The sequence below is a fragment of the Pelecanus crispus genome, chromosome 2 (assembly GCF_030463565.1).
Source record: "Pelecanus crispus isolate bPelCri1 chromosome 2, bPelCri1.pri, whole genome shotgun sequence".
In the NCBI taxonomy this organism is placed as follows: Eukaryota; Metazoa; Chordata; class Aves; order Pelecaniformes; family Pelecanidae; genus Pelecanus; species Pelecanus crispus.
Genome location: NC_134644.1, coordinates 171,014,915 through 171,036,989, shown reverse-complemented (window position 1 = coordinate 171,036,989; position 22,075 = coordinate 171,014,915). Strand labels below are relative to the sequence as shown.

Here is a 22,075-nt window from a genome sequence, read left to right as displayed (position 1 = left end):
GATTTGTTATTTTTTTTTTGTCCTTTTCCTTCTTTCTGCAAAAAGTTGAGATCGTTTTTGCAAGTAAGAAAATACAGCTTGGATCTGGCCTCTCTGATACTCTACGCTTACCAGCTTAGCACAGCACTTGCCTACTTAGAGAGCAAAAGATTTGTACATAGGTAAGATTTTACATGTATATGTGCGTATGTGTGTATTTTTATGTGTAACTTCTTGAAATTTCAGGGAATATGAGGTGTTGTAGATTACCAAATTTTTGACTGGCAGTATTCTGGCTATTAGATACGCTTGCTCAAGTGAAGACAAAACGTTTACAACACATAGCTGGATTCTTTGAAGCCTTCCTTCTGTGTTTCTTTTCCTTGACTTATGATGAATGTGTAGCAGCAATACTTTGAAACTCCTAAAATCCACTTACCTGTTTTATGTCAGTCCCCATATTAGGGTATCATTTTTTCGGACACTGCCACCAAAATGACACCCTTTTCAAGAGTGACACCTGCTGGCCCGCTCCGAGATTGACGCGGAGATGGTGCCGGATTTTAATCGGAATACATTCCAGCTGAGTTGCTTTGTGGTTACAGTATTATTTTAAAGCTGTAATCTTCCCAATACAGACAGCAAAACAAGGGGCAGCCGGCTTCTTAAGTAAAGAACCGAGAAAACAAAATATTTATAAAATCCAAGTTCTTGTTTAACCAGAAAGTGAACCTAAATTTCCTTCCAGGTGTGTTTTGAATTCCCTTGAAATTGAACATGAGCTTTCTAGGGAGAAGAGGCTGGCTTTAGCCTCTTATTGTATACAATTAAAAGTTCAAAACACTGCAGTTACCATGTACCATTTCATTTTGAACTTGAGCGTTTTATCTGTGTTTCAATACTTAGTTCGAATTTTATATACGTGTTGTATTTATTGTACATACAAACACATGTATATGTCAGTATTAGGTATGTATACATACATAGATATGTATATATACAACCATTGTAAATAACAGACCCTTATGATTGTTACAGACGCTTGCATTGTGGCCAAGTAGCTGTTTATTTTAACTCTACCAATAAAATTTCAAAATACAACTTATTCCTGCAGTCCTGAAATGGGAGAAAGTAGCACCGCTCAGTTTGCTGTACTTCACTGCTCAAAGCTAAATCAATACTCAGTCACGCCTGCTGAAATCCAGAATCAACAGACACATAAGGCAGGTTGTCTCACCTGGAAAACTGCAGGAGAAAAATGCCCAAGTCTTTTCATAATCCCTGTGACATCACTAAAAACCAAGCTCCTTATTAGGAAGCCTCTTGCCAGACTGAGATCTTAAACCAATTCCTTACCTTTGCAGGGTCAGGAGGCAGATTTTCTTTTTTCCATCAATTCTAATCGCCAGAAATTGTTAGCCTGTGATATTTAAGTAGATGAAGAGTAAAACTTTTTCCTCTGATGTTGACATGGACGGTTATGCTTTCGGACAACAGCTATTACTCATAAGGATCAAACCTACTGCAGCATTTCTGCAAGCTTCTCAGAATCAGTAGACAAATACGTAGTTGTCTTTTTTTTTTTTGTAGATGCACACCCAAACCATGACTAGAAAAATAATTCAGTCCTCTGAAAGGCATTTCATACTTATGGGTTTCAATAATTTTTTTCAAATGATAGTTTACCACTTTACATTTTTAAATGCCTAGAAAGAATGTCTTCTCTGTTTGGCAGGGATATTGCTGCTAGAAATGTGCTGGTATCTGCCACTGACTGTGTGAAGTTAGGTGACTTTGGCTTATCCCGATACATGGAAGACAGCACTTACTATAAAGGTAAGTTGACACTGTGGATCCTTCTTGCAGGCCAGTTAGAACACAACTGCTTCTCACAATACTGAGTTTGTTGTCAAAAGGAATTAACCAGATTTTCTTGGTCTAGCTGTTGTATTTGTATAAAGAGGCAAGCTATTGAACAATTTAATAGATGGCAGTTAAATTCCTACAAGTGCACTTAAGAAGGAAGAATTACAAGGTCTGATTTAAGTTGCAAAAAGTAGGAAATTAATGCGTTGGTAAAATTCCACTTTTTAGGACAAGCTTATAGTTCTTTCTTTACGATTTTTAGATTATCTGCGTTTGAGGCTTGTTTGAGATAATATTCATATTCATGGCATAATATAGGTAGCTTACAATGAGTTCAAGGTTACCTAGCAGTAAATTTTGAGTTTGTGCTGTCATTGTATGCTGCACACTTCAGATGCCACTGGACTAGGGAGGAGGTTCAGTACAAAAAAGTCTTTGAAGCCTACTTTTTCCCCCGTTTTGATCTTAAGTGGCTCCAGCAGCTGTGAGACGTCCTGCAGTGCCTGATAGATGGGAAATACAGCAGGAGAGTAGAGACTGCATGGAGGGTACCAAACAGTAGCATTTTAAATCTGGTGTATATTATGAAACCATGTACTCATAAATCTAATCTTCAATATATTTCTAGTTCAGTCATATATTTTAAAATATCCTTTATCTGTCCCCTTACACTCCATTATGTTTCCTCGTTTCATTTATCTCATATCCCTGTGAGGTACATATCATCATTTTAATTGCCAAGAGGAGAGCGGAATACTTTTGACACGATCGTTTCTCGTTGTGCTTCTGGGGTTGTTGTTGGGGGCTTTATTGGGAGGTTTGGGGGTTTATTGTGTTTTCTGTTGGTTCTTTGTTCCGTTTTATGTAAGGCCACCCAACCTACCCTTTTCTTACTAGTCATTTAAAACCACGTACTCCCTTGCTGAGATTTTGTGACGGTTTCAGATTTGGTGCCAGTACCTTCTTAACTGCAATAGTTGCATCTTGAAATACGAATTAACTTAAAAGAGCTCAATCAGTCTGAATATTTAGGCAAATTGCTGCTCTTCTCTCTAGATAGAGGACTACCAGGAGAAGTGGTCAGACAGTGCAGAAATTTCTTGTACAAAATTTGAGAGTTGAAAATGCTTCACTGGAGATGGGCTTTGCCTGTGAATCATTTCCCTGAGAACAAAATCTGTATTTGAGCTCAGTAGCAGGAATAAAAGCCTGCCTTGTCTTGCCTTCCCTGTAGCTTCCAAAGGAAAATTGCCTATCAAATGGATGGCTCCAGAGTCAATCAACTTCCGACGGTTTACCTCAGCTAGCGATGTGTGGATGTTTGGTAAGTGAACATCAAACGGTGGGGTTTCTTCGGTGTTCTGTTGGAGAAGTTCGGTGTTTCATTTTAACTACTGTAAATGAATAATTTCCAGGTATGTGGCACTGTTTTTACTGTACTTTCTGAAAATACGGTTTCTTCCAGCACATTTTCCATCTCTCTGTTTTTCTTTCCTTTTTCTACTCGGTAAGCCTCAAGTTTCATGTGCCTTTTCACTTGTAGTAAGAAGCTGACAGGAATGAAGGTACAGGAAATGAGGTCATAGTCATAATGGAGATGATTTTTTTTTACTGTTGCTTTTCCCTCTGATTTCTTTTTGTAATACCGTTGTTATTTGCTGCATCTATTTTGCATTTTCACTTTTTCTTTTATGGTGATATGCCTGCTTCCTTGCTTAATGCATAGATCAGCCTACATGATGTCCTCTTTCCAGACCTTTAATGCTAAATTCCCACTTAATTTGTCTTTCATAGCTCCTGCTAGCTCACAAAATATGACAGAAGCTGAGTAAAAATAAGGGTAAATGGGAATATGCTGAAGCATTGATCTTGTTTCCTAAATGTACAAGTTTTTATATGAATCTGATCGCCTGTGCTCAGACTGGTCCAAACTGCTGGTCTGGACAGACAGAACAAAGGTAGGCTGTGTAAAAGAAAAAAGATGATGAGACTTGAAATAAGAGCAGGGCAGACAAGTAAAGGTTCACCCTCTTTACAAAATAAAATTTGAATGTTTTTGAGTGAAGGGTATGTGAATTGTAGCAGGTTTATAATAGTTTGAAAAAAAACTCCAGTACAGTCAGAGTTAGAAAAATGAAGTCTATGGAACATTGTGGCCAATCCTAAACTGACAGACCATTTTTCCCTTTGTGCTTTTAACATAGTTTCAACAGAAACTGTTTTATTACATAGTTTCAACACAAAAAAATTGGATCAATGCCAGCGTTAAAACACCCTCAAAGTGAAAATACGCTCTACGTGTCGAAACAAGCCAGTTGGAACTAGTCAAAGGGAAAAGCAAACACAGCTCATTCTACCTCATAAAAAAGTAGATTTGAATATGAGCAACCATTCTGATTTGCAATAGGTAAAAGGTAGCTAAATGTGAAGCCAGGCTGCCATGAGCCAGCTGTGGGTCATGCTCCCTCATAAATAGTTCAGGTTGATACTGCGTGCATAATCCTGCTGCACATCACTCCACTCTGCTGCCAGCCGGTAAGTCAAAACTGATTCCCTAGCTATACATTTCAGAAGAAATTGCGTTGTTTGGCTCTACAAAACTGGGGTTTCTTTCTTTTTTTAACAGGTTTTCTTGTTTGCTGACACTAGGGAAAATTTTTTTGTGTGTTTCTCAGGTGTGTGTATGTGGGAGATCCTAATGCATGGGGTAAAGCCCTTCCAGGGAGTGAAGAACAATGATGTGATTGGGCGAATTGAGAACGGTGAGCGGCTCCCAATGCCTCCAAACTGCCCTCCTACCCTCTACAGCCTTATGACCAAGTGCTGGGCATACGACCCTAGTAGACGACCCAGGTTTACTGAACTTAAAGCACAACTCAGGTAGGGTTATACTTCTGAAAGGTCATTTCCTTATTCAGAAATATTTATTTTCACTGTATCTTCTGTTACAGTTTTTTCTTTCTGTGGCAAATGCAAGATGCAGGCTATTAAGTTTTATCTTCAGAAGGCCAGGTTGTTGGTACTCTCTTGGAAATCCAGACATTACCTGTTGGAGAAAATTAGACTAGGCAGTAAATTCAAATAACTGGAAATATGAGTCACCTTTGTGTCCCAAGAGAAACTTCAGATTTTACTAGTGAGTTGTTTATAATTTTAGTTATGTATGCTACAATCCTTGGGGTAGAAAGAATTTAGAGGGATTACTTACTCAAACCTGCAATGTACAGTTTTGGGGTAGGAATGTATCCTTTCTTAAGTGAGTGAACCATCAGGTGAATGCTGTTGAAAGTTATGAAAATAACATATGCAGCACACCAGTTGCCCTGTAGCAGCTGTGTCTGCGCAATTGCGGAGCCTGCAATAAACGCAGCGTCATTAACTAGAAATTCCTTCGCCCTTTGTAAACCAGGATATAGACTACCTCATGTTTATCTTGGAATAAATGTGACCACACGCTTTTGAGACCAGTCTAAATTCACACCCTAGTTTATTCTGCAATAATTAATTCCAGCGTCCATATCTCCATGTCATGAGCCACAAAACGGAAGTGATATTTAAACTTTGAAACATTACTGAGATATTGTGTAGACAAATTTGATATTTGTGATCACCTTTGGGATTTTATGAGTGCTCACTATCTCTCTTGCTTAAGTCAATATAAGCTTCAAAAAATAATGTAGGTACTGTACACGGTAAATCCACTCTTGGATTTGTTGTAATTTATTGCCAATTTCTTCAGTTTTATCTTAATGTCTTGTTTCACAGTTGTGCTTTGTGGCATGTTTTATTTTCATAATATCATTTTGCGCTGTCACTGGATGTTCATGGTACAAGATAATTCATAAGTGGTTAAAAAAGGGACATTTTTAATGTAATTATGATGATGTTTCAGAGTTGCTGTATGGATAACTTAGCGGCCTTTTAAGTTTTTTCCTTTTTCTTAAAACGGCCTATGGTTCTGCCATCTGTCATTCTGGGAGCTCCTGTGTAGACTAATAATTTACATAGCCCTTCTCACAAAGAATTTATGCTGCTGTCTGTGTGGAGTTAACTGCAAAGGAAGAAATGGTAAAGCTTTTGGTAGGGATTGCAAGGCGAAGATATGACATAGTTTTGTGATTTGGGTAATAAGTAGAAATTGGCAATTTTTTTTTTTCGGCTCTGGAAGAATAGGGTTGTTTTTAATTTGCAGTCAGAATGTGCTGATAACTTAGAGCTGACTGGCACGGAGCAGAATGAAGCCCTAAAAAAATGCAACTGGGAAGATGCCTATGGTATGTAAACCCTGGCAGAGAGAGTATCTCACCAGGAAAGGAAGAGGATGAGTAAATACAGAGTAAAAGTAATTGTGTTGGGGGGTGAAATAAATATAGGCTGTGCTCGGAGAGAGAGTGACAGCAGCAACACTTACAACAGCATGAGTCAGGAGGAGGAAAGGGGGAAAAAGTGAACGACGTGGAACAGTATCGCCAGATAAACAGGATAGACTGGTGCCCAAGACCCTGGCTCTCCTCAGAAATGCACAGCCAAAGGATGAGGACCAACGCTCATGACATGCAGCAAATTCTCATTAGTTACAAACCAAAATGTTTCGCAGTGTGCGTGGGTAAGCTCTGAAACAGGTCTCCCAGAAAGACTCTGGAATTTCCATGCTGGGAGACTTTCAAACCGTGACTGGAAAAGGCTCCCAGCAACCTGACCTCGCTGTGCATGGAGCCCAGCTTTACCAGGAGATTGGACTCAAGACCTCCAGGAATCCCTTCCAACCTAAACAATTTTCTGGTTCTAGATGAAAAATGTGCCAAGAGGGGTGTTTTTTTGCTCCTCCAGTCATGCTAGGAGATTTGAAGCATTGTTGGGAGAACAGGCTCTCTCCAGGGGCCACAGCAACCCCAAAATGCAGCTTTTACTCTTCTCACCAAAGCAGAGAGTTTCCTGCCACTCCAAACTGGTGACCTTTACCTCCTGGAAGTTAGGCAGCACAGTCGTCCTTAGGGCTTCTTTGTGTCGCTCACAGACAGAGACAGCCTCTCTTGGAGAGGTGGTCAATTCCCTTGTGATGAGGCAATCTCAGGCAGCTAGGAAAGATTGTGTTTCAAAACTCAAATTCCCATGAACTTGCAAAAACAAGCCATTTCCCTGGTGGCCTTTTCTGTGTGGTGTTGCTGCTGCTCATTCTGGATCCTCTCCAGGGTAGTCTTTTCAAGCTGAGAGCAGACTAGTTGTTTGCTTGAAGCCAATGATACAGCACCGCAACGTTCCTCTCTGTTTTAATGAGAAAAAGTCCGTGGCTTTGGGAAAAAACTTCTTGTCTGCATCTGAAATAGCACTGATGGGAGCATAAGCATTTCATGTGTTCTCTGTTTGTTATTTGATGCTTTTCCCATTTCATAGTAACATCTGCTTTGCACAAACTTTATTTGCAGCTGCTTGTACAATGCAAAGATGCTGATTTCTGTAGAATTTATATAGTGTTACTAGGGTAGTAATAAGGCCTGATATTTTATAGCATTTAATCTGTCCAAAGTGGATAGGGATGAGTTAGTCTTCACAGCAAACGGAAACAAATGGGTGGATTGTAGATTTACAAATTTAATTCCTCCTCGCGTCCTAGGTCCCTTTTTCAATCTTGAGGGGTGGTAAAAGTGAGAATAAGTCAGGAAAGTGAGGTGCTACCCTGCTACTCCTGCAATTCTGTTGCAGACTGGGCCAGAATTAGAATTTGTGGTATTTTAATCAGGAAGTATGTGTTGCCTTGCTGATTTTGTGTAGAAGAGATTTTTAGTCTTGCGCTACATGGTAAATAATATAAGAGGCCCTTTGCAAAGTGTTTAATGTACCCAGATCGTGCGGTGTCACTTACACAGCATTTTTCCTCAGAATGACTCCTAGCCACTTACTAGAACCATACACTTACTATACTATATTCGTACACTCACTATAACCATAGACTATCTCATACATGCATGTATTATTAAATTTAATTTATACTGTGCTATGTTCAATACGCTGTAGGTGTGCGTATTGCTAAGGTAGCACCGGTATATTCACAGGTTTGCTTGTAAGTCACCTCCCAGGCTTGTGCTTGCGAGTTGTGGTGCGCTGGGTGTCCCTTTGGTTGGTAATTCTGTTAAAATTGGGGGGTTTTGTGTTGGAGGTTAGGTTGGATTTTAATTTTGAGCTTTCAAATTAATGTAATTGCATGACACTTTCACTGCATCATTGAAAGGATTTCGTATGAAGTACCTATCGCTAACGCTTTCTGTCTATTAAAAATAGCAAAATAAAGAGCTGCGGTAAGAGTCGGAGTCTGGCTCTGTAGGTCAGTGATGAAGCAGCACAGGTTTTAACAGCGTGGATGACCCCACTAGCATCCCAGCACTGCAAGTCACATATTACATACAGCTCTAAAAAGAATGCAGAAAAAAAAGAGACTTATTCGTGCTTTTAAAGTCTGTTTTTATGACAACAGTAAGATAATTAACTGATGAGAACTGGACTTGAGCCTTTTTGTGACTGCATTTGATGTAGGTGCTGAAATGTTGCTTATAAATAAAAGAAGCAAAACCGATAAGTGAGGGCAGTTTGAGTCTTCTCCTTTTGTGGCGTCCTGCCAAAAAAATATTTTAGCACATATGTGAAATACATGACAGAGGCTGCAAAATGCTTCATTAGCTTTTTGCTCTTTGACAGTGACCATTATGAATAATCTATAATCCATATGAAAGTGCTTTTAAATTAGAGCAGTATGTGAAAATACGTTCATCTGCACCTAGCTTTGCATTTCTGGTGGCTGGAGACTGCAGAGAGAAAGAAAGAAGCTGCTTGTTCGGGGTCAGCACTTCCTGGTGGTTCCTGCACCACCACAGCAGCAAACACTGGTATTGCTGTGCCTTTTGAAATATAAGGATACATTTTAGTATTTCAGATATTCTTACACTAAAGCTCCCCGTAAGTGTTTCCTTTTCAATGTCACAGGCCAATTTCAGTAAAAAGATCCTTCGTAAATTAAGTAAGTTTATCAATTATGCAGGCTTTTAATAGTTGAGATTTTTCATCAGACTTAACCTAGCCAAGAAGATGAGTTAAGTTTGTCTGTACTACCTCAAGATTTGCTAGGGAAATCATATGAATAGAAGTAATTCTCTGCTTGCTCCTCTTTGCTGCTAAAAATATCTGCAGTTTGGGAAAATATGCCTGGATCTGACTTTCCTGACCTCCTGCAAATTGTAATAAACTGTTCAGAGTACTTAGGCAGCTGCACTGAGAAAAGGTCAAAAATATCTCTTGGCATGCTTTTACTCTGTCTATGGATTGGTCTTCCCTTTGTAAAAACAAAGAAGTTTCTGTGAGTCATTTATATTCTTTGGGTTTTTTCGAGTAATGTTTCTCTGAGGCATTTCCTACTTTATATTCTTGTCAGCAGTACTCAAGGGCATCCAAGTACAAATTCTGCTGCAGCAGATCAGCCTTTGACCAGGCTGCTTACTGGGTTGCTGGGGAAAGGACCTCCTGATGGCACAGGCGATGGAAGAGCAGGGTGCGCTGAATTAGCGTTGTGAGGCAAAAAGCTGAGCCGATGTTATGGGAAGACAGGTCATTTCAGTAGAAATTTGTCATTTCCAGTGATATGATTGAAGTTAATGGTTTTGTATTGAATACTGTGACACCATATATAAAATGGCTTTGATAGCAAGGTGGAAGGTATTGGTGTTTCATGCCTTTTTATGGAAAAAAAGGACTGTGCTGTGACAAATTATACCCATGGCCCCAAATTGTCAATAAGCCATCTCTAAATTTAGTCAGCTGCTTTTAGCCAACTCCTGCTCCATTCTTTTGCTCAGATGAGAGCAACTGCTGTATCAACAGCTTTGTTAAAAATCTGTGTTTTATTCAGGCAATGTCTGGGTGGATTTTTTTTTCCTGTTGTTTTGTTGTGGTTTTTTTAAATCTTGAGGTATTTCTTGAAAGATCATAATCATGGTTCATGGCTATGGATGCATGTTGGCTGGTTTCTTATGCTACATAAAAATGCGTGCTGAATATCTGAAGCATGACCTAGCTTTAAAGCAGTGGGTTCAAGTAGGAAATATTTCATTTTCCTTATTCTGAAGGAAGAGAGAGGTAAAATAGAAAGATTTTCTCTTTTTAGTTCCCTCCGTTGGGCTGTAGCTGTGTTTCTGTGGTAGTTATATCAGGGTGAGTTTTGCAAGTAACTTGTCTGGGTTTTTTGTTCCACATTCTTGTGTTGCTTCAGCAATGACGGATTGAAATTGCAGCAATACTACAAACTTGGTTTAGCTGCAGTGAGACGAGATGACTTCTCTGCTTTTTAGAAGTGGCATAGTTTTTTTTTCTTTTTTTTTGGCTGAGTAAGGAAAAGCAAAGTTCTTGTCTCCAACCAAGCAGGAATTTATTCTTGAAATAAGCAGTAAAGTTCCAAGATTAGAATAGATTGCTGTAGTTGATCTCATCCCCTGCATGAGTAATTCTGGGTGGTTATTTAGCAGACTGAACAGGAGATGATAAACTCAGAACCCAGCTTTGTTTCTCGAAACCGTTGAGTGATAAAGAAGCTGGAATAGCTCCTTCACAGGATTATCTTTACACTGGGGACATGATATGTGTAAATAATCTGCCCTACTCACATCTCCAGAATATCCATGTAGCGTGCAGCTCCAGCGAATTTGCAGCTCCCTATTTCAAAGCTTCATTCTGAGTATTTTTCAAATGGCAAATATCCAACATTAATAATCCACATAGCAGAACTGGGAGGAGGCTGCTGTGGGGGCAGCAGTATCACATTGAACTTCAGTCTTTTTAATAGGCAGAACAGTGGTAAGTAGCAAACTAGTTTTTACTACTGTCTTGTACGTTGTTGAAAATGTAGCCTTTTGACCTGAATGTTTAGAAGCTGAGTGAATATCTGAGTCAGATATTTCAGTTTTGTTAGATTTGTTTGCTGAACGTGTTCCTGGTTAGGCTAAAATGTAAGAGCTGAAAACACAGTATTTAAAATGTTTTTTGACTGCTTTGTTTAAAAAGGGAAAAAAATCCCAGTGATCTGAAGCTCTGTTGAGTTTCAGTAAAGAACATTTTCGGTTTGTTTTGAACCTTTGCAGCAGTTCAGTAGAATACTTTCTTGTGAAAAGTAGGTTTTTGTGCAAGTGCGTGCTCGATTTATTGTCTTTGAGGATTTCTCTGTGTAATTACACATCAAAAGAACTGTTAACATGCAAAAAAATTTTTATACAAGATCAACCACAACTTTCTAAAAACTTGGTGCCGCTTCTGTTGTTAAAAGCACGTTGGTAATCCTGCAGAAGTATTTCTTCCTGATACTGATTTTCAGAAACCTAACCAATATAAGTAAAGGCAGTTTGTGTTTCAGTTTTCAATTGCTTTGTGGAGTAGTATTGATTAGTCTGAAAAATGTGCGAGCTCTGGGGAGAGGTCTGTTAGACATTGAACTGGAGTTTTACTTAAATATAATATGTTTTTCTTAGTACAATACTGGAGGAAGAGAAGCTGCAGCAAGAAGAACGAATGAGAATGGAATCCAGGCGACAAGTCACAGTATCCTGGGACTCAGGAGGATCAGATGAAGCTCCTCCCAAGGTAGCTAAGACTGCAAATTATGTGTGTTTAAAAAACAAACAAACCCTTTTTATTCTATCTATTTCTTCAAAGCCTCTTTTGACAAGTTCATTCAAACAATGGCATTCTGGCCAATTTTGTCATCATCTGGTAATACTTACCTGAAATGACCCAGCTCTACTTGAACTGTTGTTAGAACTGATCCATGCTGTAATATTGCACTAACAATTTTCTGTTTCTCGTTGTTTAACTTGTAAAAGACTACCATAGTTGCCATAAAATTGTTTACTGGGCTTTTCTTCATTCTTCTTTCTTGTAGCACTCCTATGAAGCATTAGCTAGTGAGCCCCCAGGCCACTGTGAAGTCTATTTATAAAACATCAGTGAGAGCGTAGAAATCAATTAATTGCATTTTTTTAATTCTGGACAGGAGATGAGGGGTTTGCTTCTGCACTTAATTTTGTTTCATTACGTGTCTGTCCTGTTTGGATGTCACTGATGTGTTCTGCAGCTGTGGTAGTCTAACCTCACCAGTTGCTGAGCACTCTCTTCTCTCAGTAACTTGTCTGCTTCTCATCAGAGTTATTTTGTGCTTTGAAGGGTAAAGCCTGTATTTTGAAGAATTTCATTTTGTGCAGTCACCACTGTAATGTGGAATATTATCTGCATCCTGATCAGCTTGTAGGGAATTCTTGCAGCTCTGTACGCAAGCTCTGGTGCTGATAATGATTGCAGTAGTACTCGTGTGGCACCTTCTGCTGCACACATCCCCCAACAGTCGTAGGAAGGCAACTTATTTTTGTATTGTTTCATTTCCCCGTACCCAGGTTGTTGCCTGATAGATTTCTGAGCTTGATTCTGCACTTTGATAGCTTTATGGCAACCAAGAAATATAGGCAGTGGAATTCTTGCTTTCATTTCAGAGTTGAAAACAGCAAGCCATCCATCAACCTGTTTAGTCATCCGAGATCAACTAGCAGGATTTGGTGTATACATAAACGGACAATGTTCCGAGTTACAGAAGCAGATAAACTGCATAAATTGGAACAGTATGCTACTTGATTATTACAACCTTGTTTGAAGAATTTGTTTAGTCCTGAAGCTTTGGTACTAATCCAAATAGAATAAATACCTTTTAATAATGTAGTATATGAGCTATACCGTATTAGAAATAATCATTATTAGAGCTTTGGGTGTGATGTAGAAACTGAAACACTTGACAAAAGATGAGTTAAGATTGAAATTAATTCAACCACTGCATAACTTTTTTGAGGGGGTCAGTATGTCCTCACTGTATGTGCAGTGCAGTTGGTGGTTATGGTTTTTTATACAGTCTTTTGAACGAGTTGAATTTCATAGATACGGGATTTTAAGTATCTCTTATTATCTCATTTTCTAATGATGACAACTGACTTTTTTTTCTTCCAAGAATTCATTATGTAAGTTTCAGGTCTTTATATATATAGGGCTTAAACTTCATTTTATTTATAGCCTTAACTTCTACACGTTCTCAGAGAATTCACAGATAGCACAATTTGTACTATGAAATTACTTGTATCTCATAGTGATTTCAATTAGTAACATAAGACAAAAACGATCCTAGTACAGAATGATAATGACATTTTTCATAAAGTGATGATAAAATTCTGCGATCTCAAAGTAATGTGGTGGTGACCTTTAACTGCCAGAAGGACTGAAGGAGGCCATTTGCAGAATGATGAGGTGTGTTGGGGGGGGTCCCTCTGGGGTTAATTTTTTTCCTCCTGAAGCTCCTGGCAGCACTGTTCCTCATCAAAAAAAAAAACCCAAATACACCTTTGGAGGTTAATATCCAATAAGATGACAGAACACTTCTGCTTGGAAGATAAAAGTGTGTTGTTCTGAGCAACATTTTCCAACATTACTTCTTCCAGTAGTGTGAAGTTTCTATACCTATTCTGGCAAAAGGATGATCTATTCAATGTGTGTGGAAAACCAGGCTCCTCTTCATGCAGTTTTTTGTAATAGTGCTGTCCAAATTTCTGGTGACTTGTTGCAGGTATTCCTGTGATTATACATCTTGCTTTTTTATATATAAAGTATTGCCGTTCTCCTGAAGGGGTAAAGCAAGTTAGTCGATAAAGGCTCTTGATAGCTGTTCTTTAGCTGTCCTTTCTAATAGGAGCTAGTTCTGTCTTGTTTTTTCTTGGCTGGGAATGGGTTGAAAAACAAAGCATGGGTAATGAAGCAACCATGGAGTTCAGAATATGATCAAAAGCACCTTCCATGTTGAGGCCATTAGTTACACAGAAGTTAATTATCAGAACTAACTTTAGTCCTCAGAATAACACATGGAAATACTCACGCTAAACAAACCAGTTTGATTTGTGTTCTGACTGAAGCAAAACAATTTACTTTTGGGATCAGTCACAAAAACAAGTTAATAGCAAAACTTTATGTACTGCATATTGTGAACTTAGAAACAATGCTATATTTGCACCTGGAAATGTGATTTAAGAATTGTGTTCTTAGCTGATGTCTTCTCTAGAGTTAAACAGCACAGAGCAGGTCGTTTAGTGCAAGCAATTAAATATGCACAAAGAATTCACAGAGCAAGCATTATTTATTGACATACCTAGCATGCAATTCAGCTGTTTCCATTTCCAAGCAAAAATGGAGGAAAACTTAATTTTAGTTGTTTAAAAAACCTGTTAGTCATTTTAGAATATTTATTTCAGGGGTTTTTTTGAGCTTGCTTTTGTGGTGCACCACCTATAAATATTTGTCTCACTGAAGAGTAATTTTCTGGTTATAGTTTTCTCTTTCTAAAGACTCTAAAAATTCCTTTACATTTACAGCCCAGTAGGCCTGGTTACCCCAGTCCAAGATCCAGTGAAGGGTTTTATCCAAGTCCACAGCATATGGTACAGCCGAATCATTACCAGGTATTACATTTAACACTGTACATGTGTTTTTTCAAATGTGGGGATATAACTCAGTTGCAGCTGGTGGGATTGATTTGCTTCTTACGTGGTTTATTTTCATTCAGTTCTGTTAAATGGTTTTTGTTTTACATCAGAACAATCCCCAACTGAACCTGGTAGGTTTACTCCAGATGGCAAATACTTTCATATCTGATATGGTGCTCAGATTCCAAAAACTACAATGAAACGCATCAGACGTTTTTGTATTTATTGAAGGAATGTGGTGTTCATGTTAACATTCGTGCTAAGCTATAAAATTACTTGCCTTATAAAATGGCATTAACTAATGGACTTTCCTTGGGCTTATTGATACTCTGCTCCCTGATGATTCTCTGAAACATTTTTATTTTCTGTTGGCTGATAGCCGCCTTTAGATCTACCACATCATATACTCACAGGTTTTGCTTTTCTTCCTAACACTGCTGAAGAAATTTAAAACAAAAGTTTGTCATGAAAGTACTTTAAGCATTCTTGGCTTTGTTCAAAGCTACAGCCATATACAGCAGTCTCAGTTGAGGTTGGGGGTTTTTTTTCCATGGAGAGGGGGAGGTTTTCATTGTTTTAATGAGTACTTCAGAGTCATTAAAACTACTTTGATTTTCCTGTGGAGAAGTTCTCAGGCTGCGCAGCTAAGCACACTAATTACATGCTGTCACTCAAGACTTAAGCTTGTAACATACACTAGGGGGTACATTTTTATATGTAGGGTGATGTGTGCAGGCTCCTATTAACTTGAATACGAGCTCTGCATGTGTAGCTGAGCTCTGCATGTGTAGCTCTTACAAATGTATCAACAGGTTTATTTTTGTTCATCAGAGGACTTTGATCTTCTTGGCTGCAGAGGTTAAAAACATACTTTCTAATGCTGCTCTTTTGATAAACATCCTCAAATAGTTACAGTTGTCCTCAAAAGTTATATTTCTATATATTTATATATAGTTCTAGTTATCCTCAAGTAGTTATTGTTATGTTATGATAGGCATCCTCAAAGACTTAAAAAAGATGGTTTGTGTCATATTTTGGCTTGGCTTCCTTCTTCTGATGTTGCTTCCCCTCCTCCCTCTCAGTGACTGCTTGAATTGAGTCATTTCTGCACTCTCATATTTGTTTTCTTGGTGGGGGGGAAGCTATTAATTATGGGGAAGCATAGGTCTTATTAATATAACTCTTTTTTTTTTCTCCCCCTTGCCCCCAAGGTGTCTGGCTACCCCGGTTCTCATGGGATACCAGCCATGGCAGGCAGCATTTATCCTGGGCAGGCTTCTCTCTTGGATCAAGCAGATTCCTGGAACCATCGGCCTCAGGAAATATCAGTGTGGCAACCAAACATGGAGGTATCGTGAACTGACATATCTGTTGTTGCACTCTGTACAGTAAATACACTTTTTTATTATTTAGATACATCTGGACATTGTAGGAAAATGGTTTCTCTGGTATTTTTTAAATTGCCTACTGCAGTGGGATGGGAGTAATGGCTGAATTCTGTTCTTTTTGAAACAAATCCTTCTATGTGAGGTTGGGCATAAAGCGTACTCTTTACACAAATTCTTGATGAAGTTATTACTACTTATTATCTTCACTAAGTGAGTCATAGCAAATACTTTGTATTTGTTAAGGCTTTACTGAAACTTATTGCTGTTAATAGAGATGGGAACATTCATGTAAAAATACATAGTATCATTACTGCTTAAAAATACCTTTCATGGAGATATCCAGCATAGCTAAAGTATCTGAGGCTTCTCCGTAACTTACTCAGAACAGAAAATGAATTGGTCTGCAAAACTGTTCTTGAGTTGTACTCCAGTTAGGTGCTTTTCAGCCTGTCATGATTGCACAGAGCTGGTGCAAGGAACATCAAATTAATTCCCCCTTTAACCTTCCGTCGTTTTTTTTCTCTTCTCCTCCATTATTTTATACTTTTTTCATTCCATTTTCTCCTCCCACAAAGAATCACTTTGTGCAGCTTCTGTCTTAAATCCATTTCCTCTCTAACCAATGCTCTATTCCCTGCCTCTGATAAACACTTCAGTGATAACTGAGGCTTACTTGTTAAATACAGGTGAACAGATAGGTGTCCAAGTCTTCAATTTGCCTCTATTTACTCTTGATTGATTGATTTGGCCGTATATTCTGCCATTGCAACTTGCTGCTGTGATGCTGTTGCTCACACTGTCTATAGTTGAAGGTTGTAGTCCAAAGTAGTTCAACATCCCTGTAGATTATTGACTGTAGAAACAACTTAGTCTAACTGTGTTGTGCTTGAATAAAGTGTTGGTTGGAAGCATATAGATCATAGAATGATTTGGGTTGGAAGGGACCTTAAAGATCATTACATTCCAACGCCCTGCCGTGGGCAGGGACACCTTTCACTAGACCAGCTTGCTCAAAGCCCCCTCCAACCTGGCCTTGAATGCTTCCAGGGATGGGGCATCCACAACTTCTCTGGGCAACCTGTTCCAGTGCCTCACCACCCTCATAGTGAAGAATCTCTTCCTTAAATTGAATCTAAATCTACCCTTTTTCAGTTTAAAGCCATTACCCCTTGTCCTATCACTACATGCTCTTGTAAAAAGTCCCTCTCCAGCTTTCTTGTAGGCCCCCTTCAGGTACTGGAAAGCTACTATAAGGTCTCCCCAGAGCCTTCTCTTCTCCAGGCTGAACAATGCCAACTGTCTCAGCCTGTCTTCATAGGAGCGGTGTCCCATCCCTCTGATCATCTTTGTGGCCTTCCTCTGGACCCGCTCCAACAGGTCCATGTCCTTCTTGTGCTGAGGGCCCCAGAGCTCAATGCAGTACTCCAGGTGGGGTCTCACCAGAGCAGAGTAGAGGGGCAGAATCACCTCCCTTGACCTGCTGGCTGTGCTGCTTTTGATGCAGCCCAGGATACGGTTGGCTTTCTGGGCTGCAAGCACACATTGCCAGGCCATGTTGAGCTTCTCATAAACCAACACCCCCAAGTCCTTCTCTGCAGGGCTGCTCTCAATCTGTTCTCCGCCCAACCTGTAACTGTGCTTGGGATTGCCCCAACCCATGTGCAGGACCTTGCACTTGGCCTTGTTGAACTTCATGAGGTTCACATGGGCCCACCTCTCAAGACTGTCAAGGTCCCCCTGGATGGCATCCCTTCCCTCCAGCATGTTGACCACACCACACAGCTTGGTGTCATCGGCAAACTTGCTGAGGGTGCACCTGATCCCACTGTCCATGTTGCTGACAAAGATGTTAAACAGCGCCAGTCCCAATACCAACCCCTGAGGAACGCCACTCGTCACTGGTCTCCACTTGGACGTTGAGCCATTGACCACAACTCTTTGAGTGCCACCACTCAGCCAATTCCTTATCCACCGAGTGGACCATCCGTTAAATCCACATATCTCCAATTTATCATAGAATCATAGAATCATTTAGGTTGGAAAAGACCTTTAAGATCATCCAGTCCAACCAATTTAGGGACAAGGATATGAATGCTTTGCACATGTTTGTAATAATGAGTTACAGCCAAAGTTTTCACAAAAGCTTGGGAATTTGGCTACCTAAAAACAGTCTCAGTGAAGTTTGTTACCAAACTCCCCTTTGGCTGCTTTAAGAATACTAATTTATATACTACTTGCTCATGATTTCCAGACAACATTGGGATATGTTATATTCAGTATTATAAGCTTAAGACATGCATAAAAACTTATTCAAAAATCATTAAAAATGTTCTTGTGACATGCTTTGCAAGTGTCAGCTAAAACTGGAAAGCATATTTGTTTTGGGGGAAAAAAAAAATTCATCTTGGCTTGTAACAACTGGATTGTTATTATTGCTCAAGACCAAGAAAACGAAATTGATGAATCTGTTTTAGTTGTCCAACTTAAATGAAGTGCAATATATGACGTGACAACATTACTGAAAAACAGGACAGAATTTTTTAAATCTTTTTGGTTCCAGTGATTAGGAGCAAGGCAGATAAAATGTTTGTAGTTGGAAAGAGTTTCTTCTGATGGTCTGCTTCAGTTTATAAGCAGTTGAAGAAACTTGGCTGGACTGCTGTTTTGCATTTGGGCTTTTAAAAATCTGTTCTTTTGTAATCTATACGTTCTTGCAGCTGTTTATTCAAATTACAAGTTGTGAGACTGAATAAAGTTACCTTGTTTTGTAGGATTCGGGCACTTTGGACATACGAGGAATGGGCCAGGTTCTACCCACACATCTCATGGAGGAGAGATTGATACGACAACAACAAGAGATGGAAGAGGATCAGCGCTGGCTTGAAAAAGAGGAACGATTCTTGGTAATACTTTGTTTCATAGTGCTTCTTAGTTCATTTTGATTTTTCTTTTTTTATTGCAGCTTGCTAAAACTGATTACTTCTGTGAAATGAGAGCATTTACTGAACGTAGGAGTCATTACCAAAATGTAGGTTTGGAAACAATTTTTAAATTAAGTGTTCAGCAAGTGAGTCCTGTATTATAAATACCTTGAATAGCTGTGTTTTTTAGTCAGTCTCACTTTATCCAGTTGAGTATTTATCTGTGGGAAGTTGTGGGTATAATTCTGTGCCGATCTGGAGATTGCCTGTTTGTTCTTAAGGAGATAGATCTGTGCATACTCTACCCCTAAAAAAGGGTTAACCAGCAGCCATCTAACAACCCTGACTGTAGCAAGAGTTGTAAGCAGTCTTGCACTGGAGAAATAATGAGACACATTAGTGGGAAGAAATAATTTGAGAACTCTGTGAGGTGGGCGAAAAGCTCTGAACATCACCAGGAGGAGAAAGAAGAGATGCATTGGTAATGGGAACTTCTGTTGCTGTTTCTCTGCAGTTCCATGTTTTCTTGTTGTCAGTGCCACTGGTGTATGTGGTTTTATTTCAGTTCTGGCTTCCAAGTTGTCAAAATTCAAATTCAGTGTTAAAATTCTCCTGCTCGAGACTGACGGCTACGGATGCAGCGGAAGATGGTGGTAGCATATTACTCTGTATAGGCTTGTGCTGGGGAGCCTCTAGGTGCGTGAGCCTCACTTGACAGGTGGATAATTTACAGTGGTGTAGTATGGGTTGTGACAAACATCAGTCACATGTTTGGTCTTAAGAAGTGTATTTCAAGGAACGTTTCGGTTTGGAAGCCTTTTATGTAGTATGTAGTTACAGAACATGCCTGTATAAATGCAGGTGCTATAGGTTTGTTATGGGAGGTAAGTTTGAATAAATACATTCTCGATTTAAAGCAGATGATGATAATGGTCTGTGGTTTATGTAAGAGTTCTCTGCACTGTCTAGAGCTGGTCTCCAGGAAAATCTTAGTTGTACAGATGAATTATTTTTATTTTAGATACCAAAGTTGCTGGTCGTGATTGTCTCACAGAACTTGAAACAGTCTTTTAGGGATCTTGAAACCAGGACATTTTGAAAATAAGAATTTATGCTTTATTCTACAGGAAGCCAGTGGGCGGGAATGGAGAGCAGATCTTGTACATAGATGATGTTACCAAGACCTTATTCCTTGCCAATTGAATTGTCTTAGTCTCTCAGGCATTTAGTTATGTATGGTATTCAGAACTGTTCAGAACAGCTGATGGCTGTGAAGACAACCAAGGTAGGATAAATCTCTACTAGCTCTTGAGAGCTACTGGTAGATGCCCCCATGTCCAGTACATGTTCTAGCCAAGATCCAGATTGTGTCAGAGTTAAGATGTTAGTTTTGATTAAAGGATGTTGAAGCTTGCTTTTGGCTGGTTTCCTTATAAGTGCACTTGGGAATTTGCGGTTTGCCATTGGATGACCGGAAAGAAGCCACTGTACCCAGACTGCTTTGTCCAATTTATTACGAGCTGAAGAGAGGGAGGGGAAAGAAAAATTTCTTCCCTAATTTAGGCATTAGCTTTTCCAGTCTTGGGTGGCACCAGTTGCTTGTGACTTTCACAAGCCCAGGAGGTCAAGTTGATCCGTTGTGGGTTAAAACTTTCAAGATTGTCAAGAATGTTTTGAGGAAATAATGTATTTACTGAGAATGAGGCATTGTGATTTCAGGTGGTGGCACTGGATTGTGTGGGAACTTTCTGCAGAAAACTTTCTGAACTTTCTGACCTTTTCTGCAGAATAGATGACAATTATTTGTAGCATTTGTTATTCTGCTTTGATTCAGCTTCTGGACCATTAGGCTGTTTATTGTTCCTCAAACAGCAGTTTGAGGAGGGACTTTCTGATATTTCTTTTGATCTGTAATACAGTCTTTGCATACGTTTGGAAAAAAAATTACTGTGTTTTCATTATGTGTTAGTTTTTATTGTGAGGAGACACCATCTCTATTGCTATCCCCAACTCAAAGGAGAACTGGCACTGGTGAACTTGTGAGCAGCTTTGCCAGAGCTGGATTTGCTTTATGTAAACCCTTAGAGGGTTAAAAAGGCGAAAACCAGAAAGTTTGGGTGGAATTGAGCATGAACGTAAATGGCCAAAATGAGGCACTGGAATCCGTAAGACTTCAGTTATTTTTCTTTCTGCTGTAATATTTGACTCTACAGGCTTTGGGTTTTATACTTGAATGCCTGTTACAGATTTCTACGCTGTGTCAAAAGCTAAACAAGCTAATGATAGCCAGAGAGGGTATATTTGAACCCGTAGCAGGATGTATGTCAGAGGAATCTTCTGTTTATAGATGGATGTTTCTTGGAAAAGGAATGTGGCTTTCTAGGTTTAGCCCTGAAGAAATCAAGACGGTGGAAGAGTCACTGTGGGGAGTCTCTCCTGGAGGCCTTGCAGATCTCCTAAAGGATATCCACAATTCATACATGAGAGTCCAAACACAGGTCCAGTGTAGAATTAATCTATATATTACATGCACCCACTACTTGTCCCGTGCCCTCTGGTGAGTGATCAGTGACAGTTCTTCTTTTGGGGAAGGGACTTCCCAAATTTCACTCCAGGTGATTTAGCGGGGAGAAGCAACTCTATGTCTTTCAAAATTGATGTCATGTCTTTCACTTGCTTTGAGACGCCTTTCTGCCCTAACCTTTAGATTTTGATAAAATTGTTTTGCTGAAGTGCGGCTCTCCCTTGCTGGCTGCAGGCGGGTTTCAGAAGAATATTGTTCCTTTTGAGCACAGAGAACAATAGAGAGAGTAGAGCCAGATTTTAATTTTTAACTTATGTAACTATACAGTGTAGTGTTCTCGGTTAAAACTCGCTATTTCAAAAGCTGCTATATTTACACAGTCTTCAGGCTCCTACAGTATATTTCACTTCTATTGAGAATTGGACTTACGGGGGAGTAACTGCAAATCATTGAATGTAAGGCACTGCAACGACAAGAAATATCCTCAGTGGGGTTTCTGTTAGTACAATTTTTGTTTCCCCAGAGTTACACCAGCTTGCTCATGACTTGAAATTTATTGCTGCACGTACAGGGAAAAAATACAACTCAAAGCATGTTAATACAAGTATAAACGGCGCTGATACTGTGTTTGCTAGAAGAGACACCCCAGATGAAGAATTAAATTGCAGTGGAATGGAAAGGGAAATTTCCCAGTCTTCAGAGAGGTTGTTATCTGTGTAAAGAGTTTGCCTGAAACTGGTCCTTTGAGAACATGTGACTAGTCAATACTTGAAAGGAGATACAAATTTTGTTTGCAAGCTGCAGCCTTAACAGAATCCAGAATTCTGCAATTCTGCTGAAGAAAGAGAAAAC

At 39.3% G+C, this 22,075-nt stretch overlaps 1 protein-coding gene across 10 annotated transcripts in view; it reads left to right on the top strand.

Annotated features, from left to right (window-relative positions):
- The window catches only part of PTK2 (protein tyrosine kinase 2), a 165,653-nt gene that overhangs the window by 121,689 nt on the left and 21,889 nt on the right, over window positions 1–22,075 (top strand). For all 10 annotated transcript variants that reach the window (XM_075704800.1, XM_075704803.1, XM_075704805.1 and 7 more), the window contains 8 exons: window positions 46–161; window positions 1,715–1,815; window positions 3,080–3,169; window positions 4,521–4,725; window positions 11,352–11,463; window positions 14,280–14,366; window positions 15,602–15,739; window positions 18,550–18,681. In XM_075704800.1, the coding sequence (XP_075560915.1) occupies window positions 46–161; window positions 1,715–1,815; window positions 3,080–3,169; window positions 4,521–4,725; window positions 11,352–11,463; window positions 14,280–14,366; window positions 15,602–15,739; window positions 18,550–18,681 (981 nt within the window). The remainder of the gene's footprint in view (window positions 1–45; window positions 162–1,714; window positions 1,816–3,079; window positions 3,170–4,520; window positions 4,726–11,351; window positions 11,464–14,279; window positions 14,367–15,601; window positions 15,740–18,549; window positions 18,682–22,075) is intronic.